Source organism: Drosophila erecta, unplaced genomic scaffold, assembly GCF_003286155.1.
Source record: "Drosophila erecta strain 14021-0224.00,06,07 unplaced genomic scaffold, DereRS2 tig00000055-arrow-pilon, whole genome shotgun sequence".
Taxonomy (NCBI): domain Eukaryota; kingdom Metazoa; phylum Arthropoda; class Insecta; order Diptera; family Drosophilidae; genus Drosophila; species Drosophila erecta.
The window spans coordinates 6887488-6915241 of record NW_020825200.1 but is presented as its reverse complement, the minus strand read 5'-3'; the positions used below and the strand labels follow the sequence as shown (position 1 = coordinate 6915241).

The following is a 27754-nucleotide window of genomic DNA, read 5'->3' as shown; positions in this document are numbered from 1 at the left end:
AGCTTTCTGAAGATAGCTTCCTTTTGGCTGTAAGTGAAATTCAAAGATTTTCAAAAGATCCCAAAAGCAAAGCACACTTTTGTTACGCTTATACGCGAATATTTCTCCCGGCTTTGTTGAAACTAATACGTTGGTTTGATGGGGGAAGGACTCGCTGCATTTTTGGCTCCTTTGTGAATTTTGTCGCGCAATTTTCGCCAAACATCAAAATGCAGCAGCAACAGAGGCAAAAAATTCAAAGCATGCGCAACAAAAGCTTTTAAAACAAAGGCTGCCCAAAATTTCCAAAAAAAAAGAATGCTAAAAGCATTTTGTGCGCAAAAGGCTGTAGAGCGAAGGGGCGTGGCAGCAAGGCTAGACGAATGATCACAAAAGCTTTGATACATGAAAAGTATAAACCGTACATTCTTTTTGCACCTTCTCTCGACACGGTTAAAGGAAAATTCTGGCCAAAAGCGCGGAGAAAATGAAAGTTTACATGTCCTGCCAAGGCGCCTTTTTGGTTGTATTTGTTCGTCTTAGTTCGCCCAAAAATGTACTACGACCATTTCAAAAGATTCGCCTTGGAAAAGGGTTTACGAAAGAGCGAAGGGGAAAGGTAATAGAAAGCTGGCTGTTGAATGGCGCATGAAACCAACTTTTGGTTCCGTTGCCTTGCCGCCTGTTCGCCCATTTTTGTGACTTTCATTTGCCATAAATTATTTTACGGTGTTACAACATAATACATAGAAAATGAGAAAAGCCATGTTGGCCAAGAGCGCTGCTGCGTTGGTAGCGCAACAAGCCAAATAAAAAATATTGTTTGAATTTTTAAAGGTGTTCGCCAAATGTGTATATTTAAGGTGGCCACGATTTAATGAACTGCTGGGAAAAAAGCAAGGACATTTTAAAGTATTAAGAACTCCAAGACCTTGAATCAAAAATTATTAATCTGGAACCATTTTATTTGTATTTATGATTATTGTGACTATTTGAATACAAATATTGACCACCATTTAGAAGTAATTACAATTATGAGTGTTTTGGAATAAAACTTTTCCTGTTTAAAACTTCAACCGTAATTTATTTAAAATCTAAATCAATTACTGTTTACCAAGAAATTCAATTACCTGAGCCAAGAACCATTTACGTTTGGGATTTGATTCCATTGATGAATAAATAAAATTACGTTGAATTCCCATATAGGCAAGGCAATTTCAAAATAGGACAACACTTTTACCCATACAAAACAAAGCTTCGCCCATTTAGGGCTTCAGCAATAGGTAATTTACCCTCAAATTGAGTACCTGGAAGCCCATACGAACAACCCCTTCAGGTTGCCTCTACTCTTGATGTTGATGAATTCGTGCCTGAGGAACTATATAATGGATATCGTGTTTTATAATTAATATTTATGGCCAGCAAACATACGACAAAGTGGAGGGATAGGGAGATCAGGCTGGAAATAAAACAATATAAATGTGAGAAGCACAAATAAATGTATATGGCGAGTCAATGTACTTGACTTGACCATACCTACTGTGTAGAATTTCAGATTGGGGTACTCCGCCTCATTTCGTGTTGGTTAGTGATTATGTAATAATTAACTGTACATTAACTATTTGTAACCATGAAATTCCGCAGGGCTGCTAGCCCCCAACTTTGCCGTGCTATCTGCATAATAAAGGATTTAGGTTCGTGTTTTGACTTTAACACGACATGAGAGCTAAATCTTAGAGCACTTAACTTATTTACAACGACTAATTAATACGCTGAATCTACAGCTGTACTTCATATATAGTATTAACTGGCCTCATAGATTAACTCTTTAGGCATGTTTTCATTCGTCCTGGATTGTCAGTAAGTTGGTAAACAATCCGCTTAGAAAAGCAACCAACTTGTATTGGAAACTCATATAACTTGGTTGTAGGGTATTTCAATGGCCTTAAGCAAATATTTATATTTAATTTTTAGTGCACTTTTTACGTGAAATTTAACACCGATATAAAAGCCCAAACAGCTGGGGTCGAGCAGAAAACTCGTTTGGACATTTGGCAGCACACGCTGCGTATACGTAATGGCAATTGAAAGCCCGTCTGTTCGAGGTGCGCTAGTGTGAGGTGGGTGGCAAACTATAACAATAAATCTTATTTATGTCTTTTTGTGCGATTTTTATGAGCTGATTTTTGATACCAGCTGAATTTTGGCGGGGTTCACTTTTGTCGAATTACGGGAATCGAGCAAGAATAGTTTAAATAAATGGCACTCCAACCAAAAAAGAAAAACGCTCGCTATAAAATACAAATGCTAGTGGAAATGGAGGCGGGGGATTTTGTTGCAAATGCGTTGGTCATGCTCGGGCACTCCACCATTTGAACCAACGTGTTTTTGGGGGAAAACGAGACTTCTGTAATCTAATTTAAGCTGCCATTAGTGTTTAACACTGGCGTGGCCGACGAGCTTCTCCCAACGAATTGCCTCTTCATCAATCAAAGGCTATGAACTGCGGCGGAATGGGCAAAAAGTTGGGGTGCCAGTGTGCGTGTGCTAGCTGCGTAATTTAAGTTGTGAACTTGGGCAAAACACGCGCCGGAGCCTCAAAAATATGCTTTGAATGTGCCCCACAAACATTCACTTGCGGCATGTGTTTCTAATGGCTCATTGGATTTTTATTCGGAAGGAATGAAGGGGGAACAGGAAATGCCAGCAAAGCTTTTGCTCGAGCAATGTTTGTTCGCTTAAATTCCCGAGCTTCGATTCGTAGGAGGGCTATAAGATCAAAGAAAGCATACGAAAATAGTTCACTGGAACGAAATACATATTGCATTGCAAATGTGGCTGCTTTTCCATTCGAGGGAAAATGATTTCAAGCATTAGCAATCCATGCTATCTGCGAGTGCTGGCCTTCGCAAATCGATTTAACTGCCAAAGGACTACTGTTTCATTATGTGTAAGCCGCGTGAAAAGTTTGTTAAGAAGGCCCTGAGACAGGGCTAACACATTTGCATACTCTGTAGTAATTGATTCCTAAACTTGACACCTTCGCCCGGCTAAGCAGCTTAGTCGAGAGCCGCAGAGTCAAGAGTTGGCGACCCTCGGCTGATTGGCCACCCGTTTTGGCCGACCTTTTTATTGATAGGCGTTATTTACAAGCAACAATATTCCCCTGCCATAAGGTAAATGCTATCTGGCTCATTAAAAGATTTAGCAGAACGAGTTTTAGCATTTGATGAAATATGAACAGGAAAATGCTTTTAATTTATTGCGACACTAATATACATTAATGTCTTGGGCCAACTGCTAAAGGACACCCCGAGTGACACGGCCTGAGGTCACCGATTCACCCGGTCGTCCAACCCAGCCCCAAAAAACCCAGTAGCAGAAATGAAGGAGACCGTGTCGTTTGCAGACACAGTCCTAGACACAATTAAAAGTCCATGGCCCAGAGAAATGTTAATGACAACAGGCTGCCACAGAGTGGACTACCAAGAAGTTTAGTATAAGCCTCAGAGTCGGCGACTCTGAACCTTCCATTTCGCTTGCCCCTCCCTCGCGGTTCCAACGGAGCCTGCACAAATTTTCCGAAACTACCGTAATTTGCATATTTTAAGTTGACTTTTATTGCATTAAAAATGGTAGTGGCTTTGGCCATTGCGACCTCAGACCTCAGGGTGTTTGGTCTTAACCGAAAAACCCAAACACAGTGGTTCCAAGTTGGTGGGAACTGGACTAATGTGGTTAAGACAGCTTATATAACTCTCTTACTGGGGCGCAGCTAGCAAATCATGTTCGTGATTTATGTTATGAGTTAACTGACAGAGAATGCGCATATTTTAAGTGTTTAAACAATTTCATAGGAAATTCAAATACAAGCATATTAAACTGCTGACCCTTAACCTTTACCCAATGTTCCCCTTTCGTTTTCGCCTTGACTGCTGTTGCCCCTTCAGCATTTTAGCTACCACTTGTTATTCTTTCCACACTGGCCGACCCTGCGGAAGACTTGTAAGAGACAGATTGCAAAAATACAATTAAAATGTTTTAGCGAAAATTAACTGTAGTTTAAATAAAATGCTACGTTGGCCAGTAAACTACGCAAACCAAACGGCTATGGCTCTTGACGATGACGACGAGACTGTGTACTGCAGCGATGTTTTCCTTTGGTGGTTTTAGTGGTTTACGGTTCTACGTTAAGTATACGCACCGAGTGCATAGTCAAGTTGAGCTCACCTGGCCAAAGGGCTAGAAAGATGTTTGCCCTGCCCTAGGTGCTATGCTTGAAGGTGTGGCTTGGAGGGGATTTCGCAATTTGTTGGACTTCTACTCGGTCGTCGCCAACATCGTCGTCATCATCATTATCATCAACAGCTGCTTGTCTGCCTGCCTTTATTTTGTTGCTGTTTTGCGGCTGGCCTAGAAAGTTAATTGAAAAAAAAAAAGCGAGCAAAATACACCGAAGAAGAGCCAGCCAAGCGGATGCTTGTGTGAAAAAAAAGGTTTAATTTAAATAAACTGCAGAGTGGGCCGGCTCTATGAGGTTGTTGTGGTTATGGGCCAGTCCAGGTGTTTCCGACCTGCTGCGGCTTAGCCGTGCAACCAAAGACGTTTAGACGTTTTTAGTGCCACCTCGAAGGAAACTGGAAATTGCCAAGGTAGCCTGAGGGATTATGGTGGTGGCCATCGAAGGCAATTCAGCGACAGACCTGGGATTAAATATAAATTGATGAATGAGTGGATGCTTCTGCCAAAGTTATCTAACTTACTTTTACGTTGTTTAGCTAAGATCCAAGACTTACATAAATGATTTTGAAAGTTTCTGCCACTTACATTTCCTAGTGTGGCCTAAATTTATGTTGAAGTTTTTGATTGAAATTTTACGAAGTCTTTGCCTTTTGTTTTACCACTTGAAGCAAATCCTTCGATGTCTGCCAAATGAAATATGCATTTCTCCTTTCTTTTTTGTTTATTTCAATGTAAACAATTTTCCTATCTTTTCGTGCTCACTCAGCTTATCAAATATTACTTTCAATGCCTCCTCAGATATATTGTTCGGATTCCCAATGCGGCTTTCAAAGTCCAATTAAACTTTAAAAGTCATTGCCAGGCACGGCGTCTCTTTCCACTGCTCTTGCCTTTTGTACGTGATGTATGCGCAATTTAATTTTTAATTGCCCAAAAAACGTGCACATACACACAACACTTTACGTATTCTGGCGAAATTATCGCACTGCGCCAAATCTACAAACAAAAAATAGGAACTCAAGGACCCACACGTCTATAACCTTGAACCTTAGTCGGGAAAAACAAGAAGAACAAGTCGGAAAAGTTGGAGAGGAAGGAGCAGGGAAATAAACAAGAGCCTTTGGCCTTTGTCGTAACTTAATACAAGGACATTGTCTCCGTCTCTTTTTGTTCGTTGCTGATGTCGCCTGTTGGCGCCTAAACGTTGGTAATGTATAAATACATACTCTTCTACGGAGAGCTATTCTGCGACTTTAACCCTTCTTGACCTTAAAACATGAAATATGAGATTTTATTGAAAAGCATAGGATAGATGTGAAAATGCAATTCTGCTTCATGTAATTTTCAGTTAGTCCCCGATTGAACACTACCTTCAAATGGCCTTATAAACTGCTATATTTAAGGGCATTCCAAGTTGTACGTTCTCCTGCAGCACTTTTCTTCTTGTCTCTTTGGCCAACGTTTAAATTGCGCTTTGCACTAATAAGCAAAAGTGTCTAACGTAGCGTAACTAAATGCGAAAGGCAAACATTTCATTAACAAACACGCACCAAAAGGCTGGTTGAGGGTGGGGATGGGGTGTATTGGGCGGATAAGGATAGGTTGACAGTTATGTGTGCTTTGTATATATTTATACCATATCTGCCTCTGTCTTGGTGCTCGGCTTTGGCCAAAAAGGGCTGCCATTTTGCCAGGCTCGCCAGGCTCGCACACATGTTCACACACTCGCACACAAATCCTTTGTGCCTTTTGCTATTTTTGTAGAACTTGTGTGTGCAAGGGTGTGTTTTCAAATTTCATAATATCTTTCATTTCATTCTTTTTGGCTTTACTTTATTTTAAGCTCTTTGCTTGATTAGAAGGTGTTGGCGTAAATGTCCTTTGTCTCCACGTCTGTGCCGTTGTGTACACTTACAAAAACAACGATCACTTAAGGAAAGATACATTATATTAACTTTGTATATATTCAAGCAACTCAATCTTACTTTGAAGTTGATCTTTGTTCAATTATGAGTTTAGTTTTCCAACTTTGATTTGGGTTACATTCGATTTTTCCAGGCTGCAAATTTGAGAATTTTCTGTCTCTGTAGAATGGTTAGCTCCGAGTAATATTCCTGCTGTTTGTTCATGTGTAATTTACATATCCAAGTGCCGGGTTTCCAAGGTGGCAAAAATTTAATAAAACTTCAGAGGGCTCTCGCCCAATGGGGTATATATTTATATATGCGTGAATCCAGCTTGGCTATGCAAATAAGTGGCTTCACCTGAATATGCATTGAAGTCGATGATTTGGTTTTCCCCCTTCCACTCCCCCAGCTACATCTATTGGCATAGAGGATACATCATCGTATTACTCTACCTCGTCGTAAAACAAACTTGGTTCAATCCATCCCACCACCGCCGTCCCGAATGAAATATTTATATATACATGCATATATATGTATATTGGACCACAATCAAATTCATCTACCCGCCCGCTGGGTTACATAAGCCACATAAAACTCAGCTCGCTGTTGATTTCCCGGCTATCCAAGCTCTTGGGGTGCGTTCAACTTTTACGTATTCAGGCTGCTATAAATGTCATATTTTATCTACTCCCACAACTACTCCCGCTGACACTGCCCCAGTTCGCTGCTAAAAATAACAATTTCTAGAGCAAAACTTTATTAAAAATTTATTTAATGCTTGCCAGACCTGCTGCTTTCGCCTCTTAACGCTTTAAAGTTCGGCATTAGCCTGGGGTCGAGTTGTTAGGCCGACAAGTAGGCAACGCTTGGGGTTATTCTGCTTATAGAGGGAGGTTTCGATAAGCCAACGGGCGTTTTTAAGACAACATTTTGCGGGGGCCACAAGATCAAAGCATCCGAATTAGCCGCTGCGCTTGTAGAGTAATATGTATGAGAATTGGAATACATATCAATTGAAATCGTGAGGCTGGCTGGCAGCAGCATTAAACTTATAAAGATTTTAGGGCAAATTGGGCAGAGCGCAGGTCACCTTAACCCAAATTCCCAGGACGGGTTGTTCGTGCTGGAGCCAAGTTTGGTGACTCGTATCATAAATCTGTGTTCATTAAACGTGTGTGGCGCGCACAGCACCTCCGCCTAACTTTACCGCTCCACACACACCCACACACACATAGAGCAGCCAACATCGTGCGACCTAAAAATGCAAAAATCAATATATCAGCAACTGAAGAAAAAAACCCACTCAAAAACGTGCAACATTTACAACAAAATTTTATATTGTACAACGGAGCGCACACATAACTATTTTGCATAAAATAAAATTTGTCGTTGTGGGCTTTACGTATTTTTGGGTGTGTGCAAGTGTGTGTGTGTTTTTTCTAGCCATACATAATAGGACTCAACCTGGCACTGATATACACAGAGCACGTATGTGAAATGTTTCGGTTGCCATTGTCCTTCCGTATGTCCTTTTGTTGCTCGTTTGTTTGTCGCCCGGAGACAAAGCTAAGAGGAATCTCTGTCAGTCAGCCGTTTTCCATTTCACTTTCGGAGCACACACATTGACCCAAATTTAAACAATTGAATCTCAAAAAGAATAAAATAATAGTATAGCTTTATAGTGGCTGCAGATATGGCTAGAAGAGCAGCGACAATGTTGGCGACAGGGAAACTTTTTAAAAACCAACTTTACAACAGCGAACGAAGATGGGGTGACAAAATTGGGTTGCCACAAGTTCGTCGGAAAAGAACTCAAAAAATAAGACTGCAAATTGCCGCTGTTTTTATTCTTCGTAAGTTTTTGGAAAAGGAAATTTCTTGTGGTCTGCGACTCGGGTGACTACTGTACTTCCACACCATTGCAACCTACTTTTCGTCAACTCTTCTTATGCATGAATATTCATAGTTCTGGTGATCTAGAAAAAGTTATGAATTATTAAATATGCATACAATTATATCTCCGTCTCGTCTGAGCACAGGGAAAATTCCATTTTTCGTTACAGCAGGCATAACTACAACTTCAACTGCAACTCATATTCAATGCAAATGCTCCTCTTCTTGTTCTGCAGCTCCCTTGCCATACCTATTCCACTTTAACAGAGTCTGAGGGATTGTCATACGGGGCGTATGTGTGATATTTGTGCTGTGCAAAAGTGCGTAGCTGTTGTGAAATTAGGTGACACAATTTCACTCTGCTTATAGTTTTGCTTCGTTTTTGTTTTGCTTTTGTCTTGCGCCAATTTAAATTGCACTTTCTGATGGCATTTGAAACGGGAATTGTGCCATCACAGATGGTTAGATGGTTATAAGTTTTGAGCTTAGAAAATAACTTTAAATTATGTAGGATTAGAAGTCATAGACTGTGGGTTTTGTATCTTGAAGATTGCAGCATGTAACTTATGAGAAAACTTAAAGCATGTGCAGTTCGTTACTGCTTCATGGAAATGCGCTCCTTTAGCATAACTCTTCATGGATGTCATAACTTAATCCCCTCTTGCTAAGTCCCCGGCACACATATATCCTCACAAAACATCTCGGAGCCAGGCGGAGAGGAAGAATCATAATAATGAGTTAGTTTTTCGCTCTGGCCTAAGCTGACTTTACCTCCTCGACTTCTGCTGCCTTTGCAGAAAGCGGAAGGCTAACAGGAACAATGACCTTTAACGCTCTTTTGCCATTAATGATATTCATGCTGGGCTATTTCCTGGTCTGGACCTCAGCTTACTCTCTGCTTTCTTGTTTTGTCTTTCTGTTGTCGCCTGGTTTTTTTTTCTGTTTTTTTTTGTATCCTGCCGCTCCTTTATATGACGTCCTGTGTTGATGGCGGAGAGGAAATAACTTACAATTGACCTCGTTAGTCGCCGTCTCATGTGTGTGAGAGTGCCGGAGTCCTCTTGCTGGCTAGTTTGGCTTTAGTGTCCTGACATCTCAACTATATTATATCCTGATGGTGCGGCACCTCATCCACAGGATAAACGAGCTGGAGCAGAAGAGGAGCAGTTAATGCGGATTCAATTACGATCACGGATGAAGATGGACCAGACACAGATGACCCCATTTTTTACGATATAATTTGACTCTTTCTTTTATAGCTTGGCACTTAGCTTGGGCTTTAAAGTTTTAAGAGCATTATAATTATTGCCGCTGTAGCTTCCCGACTCAGTTAATTAAATTTAATTCGCTATTCGCGTATATTTCCCTGGCAGAGATGTGAGTGCTAGTGCTTATAAGGATTTCCAGCACGCATTTACGGTTCGCAAATAAATTAAAAGTAATTGTGTTTGGGGAGTCCTCAGTGTAAATACGCTGCGCCAGCAGAGCTAAACAAATCAACGCTCACAGCAAAGGCATTGGCCCACTGAGAAGGATCCCCCCAAGGACTCGAACAACAAAAACATAACATGTTATCTTTTTTTATGACGGTTTGGTTTCATTTTTTTCCCTTACTTTCGCTATTGATGTTTATCATGTATGTGCTATATGTATGCGCGTACGCCGGTGGTTCGCTGTTGGAAATGTAAACATGTCCTTACGCGGATCCTTGTGTATGGGTTGTGCGTGTGTGTGTGGGCTGTCAAGTGTCATTGCCAGTTGGTTATGTGGCTTTTGACTCCGCAGAACCATCGGTGGCATCGGCGACAGCAAGAAACAACATTGCTGACACATAACAATAAAATAGAAGCGTTTATATTTCTGTTATTATTTGATAAGCACTCTAAACTGCAGTCGGGTAGCCAAGAATTCACAATCCAATTCGAAAATTAATCATTAAAGCGTTCTTTTGCTGCATATTTGTAATTTTAATTGTTATGTATATATATTTAACTTAAATATGATAGTCAGTATTGTAATACGCTGCCAGTAAGCCACTCAAATGAGCAGTAACTCCTGTTGGGTTAGCATAGGCTGCCAACTTAAAGAGTAGTCCCATTTCATATAGCCTGGCATTTTCGCAGCATTTCCCATACTTTCCAGCTGCCATAAGCCGTTCGGGGTACAAAAGCCATCATAATAACTACACATCGGTGTTTCGCGTTGGTTTTCTTTTTGATGCCACTGCTGATGGTTGCCGCTGGCATGGTCGCTGTTGGTGTGGTAAGGTCATAGGAAAGTAGGTTGAATATTTGCAATATTTCTGCCTCGGCCCCTTTAAACCTATTGCCGCACAAGTGTTAAAATCGCTCATCATGTCAGCTCGCACAGCTGCTGGCAAAAATCCTGTGGGTGGGGCTTTGTTGCGGCCAGGGTTCGCTATTGAACTTTATGGCCATAAAAGCGGGAAGTGTATGGAATGGATATTGGATGTACACACACATATGTATATATAAACATATAGACGGCTCTGTGTATTTGTATTTGTATGTCTTCTGTGCTAACAATCGCTGTGTTATGCTGAGCTAAACATTTCGAGGCAGCAGCTGTCTGCAATTGTAGTGGCATTTTAAGTCTGCTCAGATCATCGCCAGATTTAACACATAACAATTGCGGCCACTACTCGTAATATTCTGAAACCTCAGCGGTCGTCCTATTGGGTCATAAAAGAACATACAAATAAATCGATATAATATTGACAGCATTCAGAGCTTATGCTGGCCTTGTGATAAATGGACCCGAAGAAATAATCCATGAGTGATTGGTAGAATTAATGCCAACTTTTATAACGACTCATATTTTTTTTGCCAGGTAGTAAATAGTAGAAAATATTAAATAATGCTGCTACGTTTGGTTTGCTTTCATTGAATTTCACCGATGCATAAATAGAGCAATTTAGCCAAGCATTGTGTTGGCACCTACTTCTACCTAGTTTATATTTAGGGATATATATATGTATAACGGAATGTTTTAAGACTCGGGATTTGTCAAAAACTATTCAAAATATTTCTATGCAATTCGCGTTCACACAAATCATTACAACCCACATACTCGTATTCCCAATCAACTTCCAGCAACTTCTGATTCGCATTTCTGGCACTTTTTGCCCTCGAAATCCACATTTCACCCGCCCAGTCGCCCCATTTATACTTCAATCATAACTGGCGCTGGCCCGCAGAAAAAACTTCACAGAAATGCCACAAAAGTGTTTACATAGCGTCAAAGCGAAATATTTTATCGACACGCACATGCCGACACCCTCAATCTCATCAACCGCATCGCACCCCCTGCAGCCAATCTACACCAACGCGACTCGATTCGCATGTTAACAACTATAGGGGCGCACGGAAAAGGGGCGGGGCTGGGGCAAGGACCACAGGACTAAAACAAGACCAAAAACAAAAAAAAAAGCAAAAAACGCAAGCAAAGGAAGCCAAAAGGCGCAAAAAATTATTACGCTTTATCTTTTGATTTAACCTTTTGTGCGACAAAAGCTTTTAATATGCAAATGACTAAATGAGCGTCTTGAGGCTATTGGCATTGGCTGTTCGGGGAGGTTTTTTGGGGCTGGTGGTTTGGTCAATTGGTACATTTGCACATTTCATTAACGTCGAACCCAATGGAGGAGTTCCTTCGCATATTCCACTAGCTGCTAACTAGCTGAGTTGGCCTTCGCCTTTGCTTTGATGTTCTGAGTGCACTGGAAAAAAATAATGCTATTCCTTGCTCGTAAATATTCGTGAATGCTCGTAAAAATATTAAAAATACAGTCTTCAAAATTGTTAACATTTGAAATACAACTTTTAGTAGATAAATACCAAGCTATAACTAATTGTTTGTTAATAACTCTTCAAATCAGGTTACATACTGCATTTAAAAGAATTGGTCAGCAGTATTAAATATTTTAACTGCTATTTGCCTAAAAAATTGTATACCATACATTTGGTATAAAATACAAAGAGTAGTTTTGCTCAGTGCAGGGGTTGAGTGTGTATGTTTGAATAAGCGTTAGTCTGCTCACTTGGCACACTTCAGCACACTTATTCATTCGCATTTGCATATCATTATGTGTGCGTTTGGCAAAAGGAACAGAAAGCGGGCCGAAAGCCTCGTTTTACTCCATCTACGATCCAGAACTCGCATAGTTTTGAAGCCATTCTCTCTCTGTGCTCCTTCGACATTGCCTTTCCTGCTCTCGCCCATCATATTGCCCAGATTTAAGATTATGAGCTGGTTGAATTTTGTGGCTCACCACTGTAGTATGTTAGTATGTAAATCTCTGGCCCATTCCATAACCTCTCCAGGGGGCACAGGTCGCAGGTGGCTCGGGTTATTAAGTCGATTTTGCTTTAGCCTGCAGCCAGGACGACCAGCTTAAAGACTTTTCTCCAAAGTCCAACTGAGATGGAATACGAGCTCAAGCACATGATGACTTAAGTTTGTTTCGTACAACTTTATTGCCCTCATACGGGGCGAAGAAAACATAAAATTTGTATTGGCCCAATTGAAAATCCAACAGAGGTATCTGGGCTGGGTAAGCCCGAAGAAAATCGAGTAAAAGCTTATCTCGTTCAAAATATTTTGAAAATTTACCAAAGGGGCTTACTCTACAATGTATATTTAACAACATTTTACAAAGAAATGGGAATTGGTTGTTTTCCACAAATATTCCAATTAAAAACGTTCGTTTTGAAATGCATCTTGCGGCAAGCGAGTTTTATATAACTGCTTTAGCCTAGATTTAGTTAAGCCTTTTCGATCGTTTGCATTGGATATTAAATTTAGGTATTTAACTGCGATTTGTGGTAAGGAAAAAGTCTCCCCCAATTTCTAATAAATGTACCATTAAACATTTTATCTCTTCTTTTCGATTCAAAAGTCAGCCAAACAAATTATATTTAAATTTTGGTAGCATTGAAAACACCCCTAGGAGCCATAAATTTGTTCGTTCAGGCCTGGCTTGCCCTGTTCTGGCCACAACCAGGACCTTTGCTGAACCCCAGGACATTGCTGGTCGGCTGTTGGTGGGGAAATAGACAACGGAAACTTTTTGCCAACTCCTGTCGTCTCATTATGCCTGCCATTTAAAACAAATTCAATATTCGCTATGCTTTTTTAGCCCCCAACACGGTCAGCACCTCTGAACTTTCTGGCCGCACTCTACTCTTTTGGCCAGAAATGCCCCATTGCCAGCGTTTAGCATAAAATTGAAAACGCCCCTGTCGCCCCAGCAGACAAGTGACTTGATTTGCCCACAACTATCCAACAACAGGAAACCCCAAAGCCTTGTTTCAAAGTTGTTGGTCCAGGTCAGGTCAAAAAGCCAGAGAGGCTAGTGGAGGCGATCCAGCAGATTTCTGTTACTTTATTATAAAACTGGGCTTACTTGTTTGCCCGATTGCTTCTTTTGCTCCTGGGGTTGCTGCTCTTGCTGCTGTTTATGCAGATGCTGCCCCCCCTGCTCGCTATATTGATTTTCTTGGCTAACATTTTCCATTTGATGCCATTTTGAGTTTGGTCAAAAGTGATGTGAATGCTGCAATCGTTTATATATAACATTCGTGTCCTGCTGAAAATATTTCAAATATTTTCGCAATGTTCAATCGTATCACATTTGCTATCGGCCAGTTTTTCTGGCTCTGATTTTTAATGATTATTGTGATACATCCGTAGAGAAACTGAGCAGGCAGTTTTGTCTTTTGGCTTATTGGGTTCTGCCCCTGTGGACATAAGTCGGTAGAAATATTGTCCTACAATATCACAAAAGAAAAATGTTTACTTTTAATTAAATAAGAATAGAATCATGTAAACTCAGCTTTGAGTAATTTTTGTTATTTTTCGCTAGTATAAAAGCATTGTGCAGAAAATATTATTTTATTGTTATTCAAGTTTAAACGTAAAAATTTCAATTCTTAATCGAATAGCTCGGCAGCAACTTCGATTTGCATTTTTAGCCACAAATCCAATAAAAGGTTTTTGCAAAGTTTAATTGAATTTTATGTCAAAATATCATTAGATTTGAATATTTTTAGCTGATAGTCAGCGTTGTATTTTGGTCACTATTTCCTTTGGCAAATTTATTTAAATTTTTTCATGTTGGCTGTCTGCCAGTTTGTCGTTATCCTTTGTCCTACCCAAATTTCAATTTGATTAAATTTGAAATATAATATAATAAAAGCAAACCTTTTTTATTCCTTGCTGCTGTCTGGCTGGCTGGCTGTCTGCCATTCATCCTTTTTATTGCCTCGCATTTTATTTAGTTTTGCAAAACAGCGTTTTCTGCAGACGACAATCATGTGCCATTCAGTGGGTCACAGACAGCCAGGGTATTGGATAAGTAAATATCATCAATCCCTTCAGATAATCCAACTCAATGAAAAAGGTCACAATAAACATACATTCACGTCGAGAGAAAGAGGGGGATTTTTGGTGGCCAGAAACCGTGGAATTCTGCGTAAAAGATTGCCACTGACTGTCTGACCGCAGGACACACACCATGTACGTTAATTTTCAGCAGCGTACTTAATGCCCAACCATAATACTCGTAATTTGTATAATGCCGACCACGTGGAGCAGACAGAAAAGCGGCTCAAAAAGTCAACCGACATGCACACAGAAGTGGTCGGAAATTGCTCATTAGGCTATGGGAAAAACAAGTAGGGAAAACTTAAAGGACTTTTATTTTAAAGCCTTTTCTGGGTGAATCATAATTTGTAGCGTTTTATCTAATTTAAGAAGAATATGATTCATTTTATTTGCCATTTAAATAGGTGAAAGCTTGCAGCTAAATCAACCAAGTTTATAATGTTATTTAGTGCTCTAGCTGAATCTATTTATATAAACTACCAAAGCTCCTTTGATATTTACCTATCACCTTTTACCGTACGCCTACGAAAACTGCGCTGGGATATAAATTTCATGTCCACACCCACTTCTGCTGCAATTGCCTTCGAGCCCCATGGGTCATCATAAAAATTTTCACCACTAATGAGGACGACGATTAATCGAAAAATGCCACAGCAAACAACTGCGCTTCAGTCGGGTGACGTGTTAATGTCACCAAACATGGCTAAAAACAAAAAAAAAAAAATGAATATTTAGCCGTAAAAAGAATATTAAGCCGTAGAGATGGAGAAAGTAGTTGCGTCATGGTAAAGTTTACCATTGATGGTAATTGCAGGGCTCGAGGTCCTTCGACAATTAAGTCTATATGACTAGAAATAACTGGGCGCTTGGAGACTCCTTGTTAAATATCAATTAGACTGGATGACAAGAAGTTAATCCTTGTGCCTAGGTCCTGCTGTCCCCGCCCCAGCACTTCGAAATATGGTACAAAATATGTGCGAAATGCATTTGACATAAAAGTTGCGGGAGCGTCAAGTTGTGCAAAACTATTGTCACACATGCACACAGCCAGCACAAAATTCCATTAAAGTTTTGCATTTGAAATTGCATCACCAGAAAGCTTCTGAGTGCGGGTGTTGCCAATGGGGCGTGGCAGTGGGCGTTGTGGAATGCGATGGGGCGTGGCATTGTGGTGGTTGTTGTGTCTACTGACTGTGCCAGTGTGTGGTTGTCTGTATGTGCGGTAGCTGATACTGATTGAGGTTAGCTTAACCCTAGACTAGCCAGATTTTAATGGCAAGAGATGAGGTTACAAATTGCAACGAAATGCTGCAATTTGACAGGCGGCAGCAAGAGCTCAATTTACATAAATTTGCCTACACCAATGAAGTCCTAAGTGATTCTATCTCAACTGCCTTTGGGTAATAATAAACCATTTTTAATAGCTTGACAATGAACGATTTTGCATTTTCTATAAAATGTATAAAAGATTTTTCTAGAAATGTTATAAATAAAAACTAAAATGTATGTAATGTATATGAACTGAATTCTAGTAAATGAAATGAAAAACTTTTAAACACTTTTTTGAAAATAAAAACGATGAAGCTTAAAAGATTGCTTTTAAAACGCATACCATTTTTTTTTTTTGCAAAAGTACCAGCAAATGGCTTTGGTAATCGCTTTCTTTGATCTCGATAAGCAAAATCACTTTAGCCGTCAATGCTCATTGGTCGTTATGGGGTTAATTCATGCAAAAAGGTTATGCAGCTCCAGCACTTCACTGCTCCATCTACGTTCGTTGTTATTTCATTTGGCTTTCTTTCCATTTTTGTCAGCAGCCAAGTCAAGGCAAGCCAAAAGCCAACGCAAACCGAACGCCAGTCAAGCCAAAAGAGTCGGGCAGGCTAGAGGGGTCAGAGGTCAGGCGGCATGGCATCCCGAGATGCGAGAGAGCCCAAGTAAGCCAATCAAGGCATTCAAAGAGAGCATATTTAAATAGCTTTTAACATGCACGAGCTGTCGAGCTGGCTGCTGTAGTTAAGTGAAGGCCAAAACCAAAGGCGACACAAAAATGCAGCCAAAAAAGGCGAGAGCCAAGCAGACAATTTTGAAAATTGCCAGAGAAGGGTTGAGCAGTTTCCAGTCGTTTAGCAATGCATCCAACGATATGCATTTCACCTTGCCATTTCTCTGATGCACCATCGCCCAGAAAATGCATTGGAATGCAAGCAGATAGAATTGCCAGACTAATGGCAGGGTACAAATGGTGTTGAATTTTTCTGAAACTTAATATTTTTATCTCATTGAAACATTTAGGCTTTTCTAAGTAATTCACGTACTTGGCACTTTAATAAAACAATAGTCGAGTTTCCCGACTATCAGATACCCGTTACTCAGCTAGTGGAAGCGCAAACGAAAAAATTCAACATTTTCTGGAATATCGGGTTTTATTAATTGCTTTTAATAACCATCAACCCAAAAACGCCCTAAGAATAACGATTTTGCGTAAAATGTTGTTTAGATTTTGAAGAATTTTGCCGTGAGCGTTGACATTCTTCAGAGCTGCCAAATGTTTTAAGATTTTCAAGGATTTCAGACTGAATCGCTGCTGGTTGTGATGCTGTGCGGCAGTGCTAAGCAAACAGAGAAAGCATAATACGTACACACGCACACACTGAAGCATTCACACGCACACACCCACAGCATCTCACACCCACAGCAATGCCCATACATTTTGGGGGCATTTAAGCGCATATTTATTGTACAACGTTGCGTATGCGCAATAAATTTTCACAAAATTTCGACGCATTGTGGCAATAAAATGACATTTTTTCATATTTACACATAAAGTCAATGGAGAAAGGGAAGCGAAACGGGAAGGGATAGGCTTAGCGGGGTGTGGGGATGTCGTTTGTGAAGGATGTTACAGCGATTTTTTATGGCCTCTTTTGCTTTTGATACGATGCGAAATATTTTCAGCGCAGACATTTTTATTTATATTTATATACACTTTTATCTATACACATTTGATACGAGATGACGTGCGACAGCGGCAACAACAAGAGTAGCAGCAAAAGCCGCAGCACATGTGACAGCTATTGTTGTTTTTGCCGCTTTTGTGTGGCTTGATTCAATGCCAAAATGTTGTTGCAGCTAAAACGCCGCATAGAGCCATAAAATAGGGGAATTTAAGAGAGAAACAATTAAATTTCAGCTGACTTAGCGAGATAAATAAATACAGCGATATGTCAACTAGTTCTTAAAACGTTTCGTTTGTGAAAACTTGGACATTTTCGTTTTTGCAACATGTTTTAAGCACATGGGCAATAAAACAATCCTCTGGCACACATTTTATATACATGGCATATTATTTTTTAATCGAAAACAGTTAGGTACTTTATATTGTTTGTAATGATAAAATTAATTACTATAATGGAATATGCTTATTTGCTTTAATTTCGCTGGTGTGTGGGTGTTTTTTTGCCGACTATCCAACGCAAACTTTAACTTTGCTTGTTGAGCTTTGCCAGCTTTGATCCTATAAAAGGGCCTAAAAGCCTGTCGAATCCAAAAGAGGAAAAAACATTGGTGCACGCATTTGCACATGCATAATAAATAAACATGGCCGCTGCCGCCCGCAGGCAGTTGCTAAGCCAATGGGTGCGGAATGTTTTGGGGGCCGTAAAGGGCGGCTCAAATTTACGCATTTGTAATTACGTAGGAATTAAGCCGCCATCAACATTTAATTGCTAAAAGCTTTACTCGCAACGAAGCAGCCACGCATGCGATGGGGAGCAGTTGGGAAAAATGGAGCATTTAATTAACAAATTTTACGCATTTATTTTCTATTTTCATAACGACGCTGATGCTGACCAACCCCGCATGCAAAAACATATAACGAACCAAAATCGTGACAACATAATTTGGCCGGAACCGCAGTGAAAACGAAGGACATTGATGCCGTCGAGGGTAAATCGGTGTCGCTGCCCTGTCCCATCACAGAGCCACTGGATAATGTGTATATGGTGCTCTGGTTCCGCGATAATGCCGGCATACCGCTGTATAGGTGAGTCCTGCAGGACGACATCTCAATTGGGCCATTGTCTCGGCCTGGGCGGGCGAGCACACATACAAGTATAATTAAATGCAAACGAGAGTCTCGAGAGTTGGTACCTTTTTTAAATCGTTTGGGGCGCTGGCGCACATAAGTATGCTATGATTTCCCCCCTTCTTAAGTATGCCTGTACGTGTGTGTGTGTGTGTGTTTGCTTGCCTGTGTGCCAGTGTGCGTTTGAAGGATGTGTGATTTAGCTTAGCGTCCCACCTGTTTTTGTTTCATTTTTTCCCCCGGTTTTTTTTGTTTGACTTTTGTTTTTCCTCTGTCTGCGCCTGGGTATTAACTTAATTATGTTTACCTAATTTAGAGTGATTAACCTCGGGCCATGACAAACCACAGGAATGCGGGCGAAAACACTCAAGTAGAGCGTCGACGGGCAGCGAAGATTAAATTATGGTAAAATTGCCAAGTAAACGCTGGTCAGATCGCCAGTCAACCAAAGTCGGTGCCATGGACGGCTCTTGGCTGAGAACCTGCACTGTGTTAGCTTCTAATTGCATTCACGGCATTTCACGCCACGTTGCTCCCTTTGGTTGTCAACCATAGATTTTTTGCTCTACATAATTGCTTTTGCCCGCGCTTAGGGTAGCTTAGGCTGTGTCGAAGCGCTTTGAATTTTGTAGCATAATTTGTTACTCCCAGTGCAGAAGACCAATAAAATGCCTACCAGAATGCCTAAGGGAGCCATATTAGGATATGCAACTTTAAAATAAATTTTTTGATAAAGCATTAGTATGCCTTAGCCATAGAACGGTCTAATCTAAAACAGCCTATTTGGAATAGTTTACTGTGCTAAAATTGTATTTACTTTCGAAGTCTTCCGCCCACTGGAATTAGATTTCCTACTTTGGCCGCAACCCCCACTCGATTATCCTTCAGGGTATTCCCAAATTCAATCAGTCTGTGCACTTTACATCCTGTTCCGTCCTCGACGTTCTTTTTCCTTAGTTTTCATCACCGCCTCCTGGTGCCGCCGGTGCATTTTTAATACACTCAATTTGCATGCAGTCGCGTCACTGGCAGCCAAGTTCCCGTTGCGTATTATTTGGGCATAAACATTTGCTGCATAGGCTCCTGTGGAACTATTATTAACTTGGGCACTGGCTTGCCATTTCGCTTGCGCACACGCTCTCCTTCTTTCGCGCTTCTGCTGCCATTTAAGCAAAGTGCAACTGTTTTTTAGTTTTTAATTAAAACGGCGTCGCAGAGGACGACGAAAAATGCAAAAAAAAAAAGGAACGGCGATTAAAATTTGGGTTAAAGTTGGCAGAGGGGAGAGGGGGTTTTGGCCCTCATTCTGCTCTTGAGTCGGCTGCTGGCCGTGCCGCAATTAAGTTGTTGCATTTGCAACGAGTGCAAGTTCGACGGCTTCCCGCATAAATTATTGTGTGTTGCATACAAAGGGGCGCTTAACGCTCAGCTCGCCGCAGAAATATTCAAAAGTGGCTGCAATCGCAGCTGGAATGGCAACAGCAGTGGCAACAATTTGGTAGAAAGCGAAAGAGCCATTCAGAAAGGAGAGAGAGACAGCGGGTCAGAGTGGCTGAAAAGGACCTCTTCTGATTGAGAGACCTCAGTCTGGTTTTAAATTTGAGGATACGAATTTTTTTCGCCCCGAAATGGCCGAAACGAAAAACGTTAATTGACAGCGTTGGCTTTAATGAAATTGAATGTAAACCAATGTAACGTTGCAAATAATTCACGTACTTTAATTATTTCCATTTAAAATCATTTGCTTTAATTGAATACGATCACAATTGAAATCGTTGAGAGCGAGTGTGCATTTTTAGCCAACAGTGCTCTTTTTATCATGTTTATTTATTTGCTTTAAACAATTTCGCAAATACTTTAATTAAGAAAAATAGCCAACTAAACTCTGGCTCCATATCAGTTGCTTTTCATTTGCATTTTTTTAAATATTTTTTTTCAACGTCGCTCATTCCAAGGTTTATTGTCTTTTGAAATTGCAAAGCACTTGGAAAGTTCGAAACTCTCAGGAGGCATAAACTTAGGCCATTAAATGCAGCGCTGGCTTAAATCTGCAGAACAATTTTGAGGAGCAAAATGCCTAAAAAGCAAAACAAAAAAAAAAGAAGAAATTTTTATCTGCAGCACATAAATTGCATTTTGGCAAGGCCTTACACACAAACAATGTTCGCCATCGCATTTTCCACGCTGCCTAATGAGCAAGCCAAAATAAATTACGCTAATTTTCGTGCGAAAAGTTCAGAGGCGTGTGGAAAACGGGAAAACGGGAAAACGCGGGATTGAGCGGGGAGTTGAATTATATTGGCTATGGATTTCATTAATTTTCGAGCTGGATGAAATTTTTGGGGCTTGATTTAATTCGCATTGCCCGCCCACATTAAATATTAATGGGGGCATGGGCGGGGCATTTTTCAAGGCTTTCATGTTATTTAATGTGTTTGTGTGTGTTTCCATCTCGTTTCTCTTTTACCACCCCCCCCCACCCAGCTTCGATGTCCGCGATAAGGAGAGCCGGGACCAGCCCCGACATTGGTCAGCACCGGAAGTTTTTGGCTCACGTGCCAAATTCCATTTTGACTCGCAGCCAGCAACCTTGGAAATTAAGGTGAGTTTTACCCGTGGGAATCGTGGATACCCGTACCCATTAATTTGGCTCAGTGTACGGCGGGGCGGATGTGGTGTCGCTTGATAGTGAAATAAATGCGGGGATTTAAACATTTCAAATTACCTGCAATTAAATAATGCATTTAATCGAAATGCATCTGAAAAGATGCATTCTTGCAGACTTTCTATGGGCCAATGGGCATGCTTATTTGACTATATATAAACTTTTCGCATAGATGCGCATTTAAATAAATAAATGTTCAACCAGAAAATGGCAAATTAATGTAGGGAAAAAGAATTGAAATAACATAGTACAAATACATGCACAAATCGGAAGTGAAACTTTCATTTTTTGAATAGCGCATTTTGGGCTTATAACCTTCTATTTTGGCCGGACAAATGCAATTTGAGATACAATTCCCACAAAGCGGTGGTGTTCTACAGTTAATGGAAATCTGAAATGCGTACCAAAAAACATCAAAAAGGAGAAGCACAGATTTGGCCAAAACAGAGAATCAACCAACAAGCGGAAGCAGCAATGGCGAAAACATGGCTAAGAAGCGCCGAGAAACTGAATGGAATGTGGAAAACAAATTTAGATATCAAAAGTTGTTAAATTGCCTGGCGCACGCGAAATGTTTATTAATGTCTTGCATGTTTACAGATAACTTGATTTAGCGTTTCTGTCATGCAATACGTAGATACATACCAACAAACGAACATAGCATCGTACTTCGTCCTTATGCAATGTGTTTGCTACTTCAATTCGTTGTATCGCATCGTCTCGCCTTGGATTTCCTTGCCCTGGGCTTGTCTCTGCCCTGGCATTTGACTTTTTAAAGGCCAACTTAGTTAAGGTCTTAAGTGAGTTAAGTAATAAACAGCCAGCTTGGCGGAAATGCGGGGGTTTTGGTGGGGGAAGGGGCTTCGTTAACAAGCTGCATTTCGAAATGAATGTGAAATGCACACGAAGAGTCAGCCACCATAAATACGCCAGGCGAAAAGTCCTCGTAATGTTTAGCAGGGTGAGCGAAATGTAAGGAGTCTTTGCAAAAATTGTTATTTATGAATTATGTGCTAAAATTGGTCTGTGATTGCGGGGCGTGGCTTTGGGGCTGAGCTTATAAATGAATTTTAATTGCGTTTCAATTGCGAGCCAATTAACCTGCCGCAATTTATGAGCGGCCAGCGAACACAGGAGTCAAGGATATATGAGTGGTTGTCGTGTAGGAACCGGTGCTATTTACTCCTCATATAATCAATGGCACTTCAAAGAGTCTGCTTTCAAAGCGTCTGATTCACTTCGTGCTAAAACAGGTCAAAGAGTCTGCTCACACCAATGTGTGAATCAAACTCAACGAACGAATAAGTATTTCCATTGGGTGTCATCAGTTCGCAAATTTCGTAATTAATAGTTTACACATGACCAACTTGATCAAAAAGCAAGTGTTCTAACTAAAAAAAAGTAGCACTTAGAAAGCTGTTAAGCATTAAATCAATAATTTGATTGCCTAGATTTTTATTTAAAATTCGAATATAAATTATTACCCGAAGAATGAATAAATAGAATTTTTGAAATTCCACATACCTGATTGCATCTCAGAAAAATGTCCACATATAATCCACATTGAATGTGCATGAAATCCGTATCAGTTCTGCAATATTAAATTTAGAGAAGCGGATTAACACCCACAGATTTTGAGATTCGATTCTAAGCTGCAGGGAAAAATTGCGGCTGAAATGCACATAAAAATGGAAAGAGTCCTTCCTCGCTCAATTAAATTATTAAATAAGTGATTGAATACGAATAAAAAGAGCAAAGCTCCTGAGAGAACAATGTGCTGAAAAATATATTGAACACTACACAGGTTTTTGCAAAAGCCCACAAGGACTCTTGTGGATAAGTGACAAACGACAACTTCTATTCCTGCCATTTGCAGCCCACTCGAGGGAAAACCGCAAAAACTCAAGTGTCATGCAATAATTGAAAATTATATGGCTGGGAAAGCAGGTTTTCTGGTTGACTGTGTGCATGCTAATTCCCCGTTTACCCACTTGCATCCAAACACAAAATAACCACAAGTAATAACTTACAATTTTTGCAGGATATCAAGCGACATGATCAGGGTATTTATCGTTGTCGTGTGGATTTTCGCACCAGCCAAACGCAAAGTTTCCGTTTCAATTTGTCAGTAATAAGTGAGTGTTGGCCATAAAATGAAGCATTCGAAGTGTATGCATGAGGAGTGGAGTCTCTCATTGAAAAACCCATCCATCTGTGTTGTTCTTTCGTCCATCCTGTTTGTCCCTTAGTACTTCCGGAGCAGCCAATCATCCTGGACCGTTGGGGTCGTCAGCTGAATGGGACGCAATTGGGGCCCAAGCAGGAGGGCGATGATATCGTTATCACTTGTCGTGTGGTGGGCGGTAAGTCGAGCTGACTGACTACAAAAGACGAACTTAACCCCAATACCCGATACACATACATACACAAGAGAAACACACACACACAGACACCCATACGAGCCATATCCGTATGCTCGGCTAGACAATTTCCTGTTAATTTCCTTAAAAGCTTTGACCGGCAAAAAAGCAAAGAAAGTGTACTGCAAATGAAAATATCACAAAGTCTGTGCTCTGCTTTGGCTTTCACTACATTTTCGGCTCGCCGGCTTGGCTTGTGGTATTTTTTCAAGCTTGACTTTTTAATTTGCACCATTTTTCGTTTTTACAACCGGTTTACTAACTTCTTGTTCCCCCACTCTATTTTTTTTTTCTCGTTTTTTGCTGTTTTGTCTTTGGTATGCCAATAGGTCGGCCGCAACCGCAAGTCCGCTGGCTCGTAAATGGACTGCTTGTCGACAATCAAAACGAGCACAATTCCGGCGATGTTATCGAGAACCGTCTGTTGTGGCCATCGGTGCAGCGCAACGATTTGAATTCCGTATTCACATGTCAGGCACTGAATACGCAATTAGATAAGCCCAAGGAGAAGAGCTTCATACTGGATATGCACTGTAAGTAGCGTTGATGGTGGTCGGGCTCTATGCCCTTAATACATTTGTCAAAAGTCGGGTAAATTGGACAGCACGTAAAATATCTGCGTTTCGCTACTTTAGTAGCCAACTAGAAGAGGGGTGGAATGGGGCGATTATTTACACAAAAGGTGCACATGTTCCTTAAAACCCTTGGTATTTCTATATGCTACATATTCCCCTTTTGCATTGATATAATTTAATACTAAATTGAACAAGGGAGTGCGCAATTATTTGAAAAAATCGATATGTATGTTCTAATTTTAAAGCAGAGAAAATAGAAAATTTCAAACGGCCAAAACCTCTAGCATGACTTCTGGGCCAACGCACGCTGCCATAATGTTAAATGTAGCATTATAAGGGCCATTTAATAATTATATGCCAACTGACGAGGAAGCAACATAGCAGATGGGGGCGTCGACTCTCGAATGTCAGGCCCTCGTGTTCGCAGAACCCTCGGTTCACTACATCCAGCCAGGTGGAACACAATGCGGCAGGAGCTCAAGGAGTCCAGTCATCAACGAGCGGCAGACACGGCATCGGAGGGCCGGACAAAGTCATAATCCTGCCAGGAAGTGCAGCACTTGAGAGCTGTCGAGTCGTAATAGACACAAATTGTTGTTGATACTGTGTGGCACAAGCACACAGCCCTACCATTGTGCTGAGTAAACGGCAGGGGGGTGTCCAAAATGATTGCCTTACAAAACGAACTGCAATTATGAGACCATGAAATATTATGGTAAACAGTTTTAATTACAATTGCATTGAATCGAATGTTCTTCCCGTCCCATTGCAGTGAAGCCTTTGGTTGTGAAAATCCTGGAGCCGCCCAGCTCGATGATTGCCGATCGCCGCTACGAGGTGTCCTGCGAATCCTCCGGCTCTCGGCCAAATGCCATCATCACCTGGTACAAGGGAAAGCGGCAATTACGACGCACAAAGGTGAGTGGAAGTATATATATGTATATATATATATTTGTATAAATAGCTGTGGAGGGGCTCTCCATGGAGTGGAGTGACCGCAATTGACGCAGCTAGTTGGCTGCTTCTGTCTCTGCCGCCGGTTCCATGCTGCTGTTGACTGACTCACGTTCAGCTCGATAACTTATTGTGTTTGCACAGTCATGCCAAACAAACGGAGCTCGTAACTCCTGACCCACCCACGTGCCCAGTCCACAGTCCGCAGTCCTCAGTTGGATGGCCATAGTGCAGATACAGACAGAACCAGAAACTGAACCAGCAACTGAAACTGAACTACTCACCACCCACCGCCCACCACCCACTTGTTGTCCCTGGGCGTGGTTCACACTCGCAGCTGGGTCCTAGTCCTGTGCCCCCAGCCAAGGCAGCCCCACAACTTGGTTAGAATAAACACAGATAATGTGATATAAACTCGACAATACACAAACGATTCTAGTCCGCTTTGCATTCTGCTTTGGCCCACCCACTTTTGCTTTACTTTTTTTATTTTGTTTGTACCCTTTCAACGACTTGCAGTCCGGCCAACTGAACTGGTTCAGGTTTCAGCCTAGTTTTCATAGTGATTTTTCTCTAAAGAGAAGAGTTGCTTCCAAGTTTTCCAAGCTGGTTAAATGGTATAAATCTCCTGGTAGTTAAATAAATTCAGAAAATTTGCATATCTAGTGTCTTTTATTTTTTATTTATTCCTCAATTAGATTTGGCATGTACATACAAAACAACTTTTTTTAAAAAGAAACATATATTTAGCACTTTTTTTTTTAAGGAACATATAGTTAGCACCTTTTTTTATAGAAACATAGAAATTTTTTTTATAGAAATTATATATTTGGCACTTTTTTTTAAGGAAACATATATCTAGCCCTTCAGCTTACAGAATCAAACGCATTTGTAGGGTATTCGCAAACATTAGAGCTGTGTAGGAGTTTTCTGTTTGTTGTTTTCCTTCCCTGCTTTTTTTCTCTTCAACTTTCGACAAATTTATGGGAGTTTTGGCGCAATTTTGTTGCAATTCATTTTTGTGTGTCGGAACCTCGAGCTGAGTCGAGTCCTGGTTAGCCATATCCTAACCCGGGCCTCTACGGTCTGGGCCGTTGTTTATGTCCATGTCTATCCGCTTATATGCATACACGCTGATTGCTTTGCCGTTTTGGCCAGCTACTGGGCCAGCTCCTGGGCCAGCCAGCCAATGTTTTAAAGACCGGAAATGTTTTTCAGTAGTTTTCATGTAGCATAAAGTTGCCGTAATGCGGCACAGGTCCCAAACCCACACCCCCTGCCAATACCGCGCCGTCCGATGTCCTCGGTCCTGCCATCCCACATGTTTTACATGCCTTTTCGTACCCTACTTTGGGGTTTCTAATATATGTCTGTGTCTGCTCCCCTTTGCCAGGTTGTGGGTGGGCTCAGGCGGAGTGTTTTAGCTGTGGATGCCTCAGGCATTAATCAAAGCTCCGCAGACGGTCTAATTGAGAAGTTTGGCCCATGAATGGAAATAGCCTGTGCAGCAGGCAACGAGCATGTTGCAAAATGGAAATTTTTTAAATATTACACTGATACGGCTTGTGGAGGTTCTCAAAACGCCGTTAGCAACCAAAAAAACCCTATTTACTGACTATGCCCAAAAAGGCTCAATTAAAAAGTTAAGCCAAGTTTTTTTTATTTGAATGGTATTGGATGCTCAATTCGGGCCATTAGGCTTTGGTTACATTTGTTGTATTTCTTATAGTTCTTATCCCCGCAAAAGTGACCCCAAATCGTTTCAAATTAAATCCAATCGATCATATTTCGCCCCCTAAAGGCAAGGATTTATATTCCCGCTAACTGTCAGCACTTTAACACCCCAGCCCGAACACCACATAACCCGAACACCAAATCACATATCTGGCAAATGCCTTGCCTTGGAGCGATTTTAGCCATGTGCAAAGTGCTAACAAAGCGAGCCACATGGCGAGGAATGGGGGAAAAACACTTTATGGCCATACCAACTAAAGGGCGGCGGGCGGAGCATCGACTAATTGTGTGACGCCTTTTGTTGGTGTCCCTGTCTGCCATTAAATTTATAATACCCCGAGAGAACACACACAGAGAACACTCATGCAGACACCCACACACGTGGCGCACACACATAAAACCCGAACAAACATTCCAATAAATTTTAAATTGCAAACATAAAATATTTCAACAAATTTGCACGCAAAAAACCGAAGGAGACCAAACTTTTGCCTCAAGGCAAGGTCTGAGCCAGGGTCTTAGGCATTGGCTGGCGGTAAAACTTAATTAATGCAGCAACATTTTCTTATATTTTTTGTGATTTCCCTTATTTTCCTTTTCTTTTTTTTTTGCAGGACGACATATCAAAGAACTCGACACGCTCCGAGCTGAGCTTTGTGCCGACCACAGACGACGATGGCAAATCGATAACATGCCGTGCGGAAAATCCAAATGTGAATGGCCTGTATTTGGAGACCATGTGGAAATTGAATGTCGTTTGTAAGTATTACAAATTGTGCTTAAGTCTAAAGTATGAGTGAAATGGATGTGGCAAATGAAGGCTTTCCCCCCCAAAGAAAAGGAAGCGCTGGGCAAAAACCGAAGAAGCCAAAAGCGTAGGAATGAAAGCCGGA

General features: G+C 40.9%; 1 protein-coding gene across 1 annotated transcript in view; it reads left to right on the top strand.

Annotated features, from left to right (window-relative positions):
* LOC6541124 (neural cell adhesion molecule 1) overlaps positions 1-27754 on the top strand; it is a 69629-nt gene that overhangs the window by 11774 nt on the left and 30101 nt on the right. Inside the window, exons 3-9 of the mRNA XM_001968885.3 lie at positions 18345-18471; positions 20998-21115; positions 23220-23313; positions 23428-23541; positions 23928-24131; positions 24946-25091; positions 27476-27620. Of these exons, the coding sequence (XP_001968921.2) occupies positions 18345-18471; positions 20998-21115; positions 23220-23313; positions 23428-23541; positions 23928-24131; positions 24946-25091; positions 27476-27620 (948 nt within the window). The remainder of the gene's footprint in view (positions 1-18344; positions 18472-20997; positions 21116-23219; positions 23314-23427; positions 23542-23927; positions 24132-24945; positions 25092-27475; positions 27621-27754) is intronic.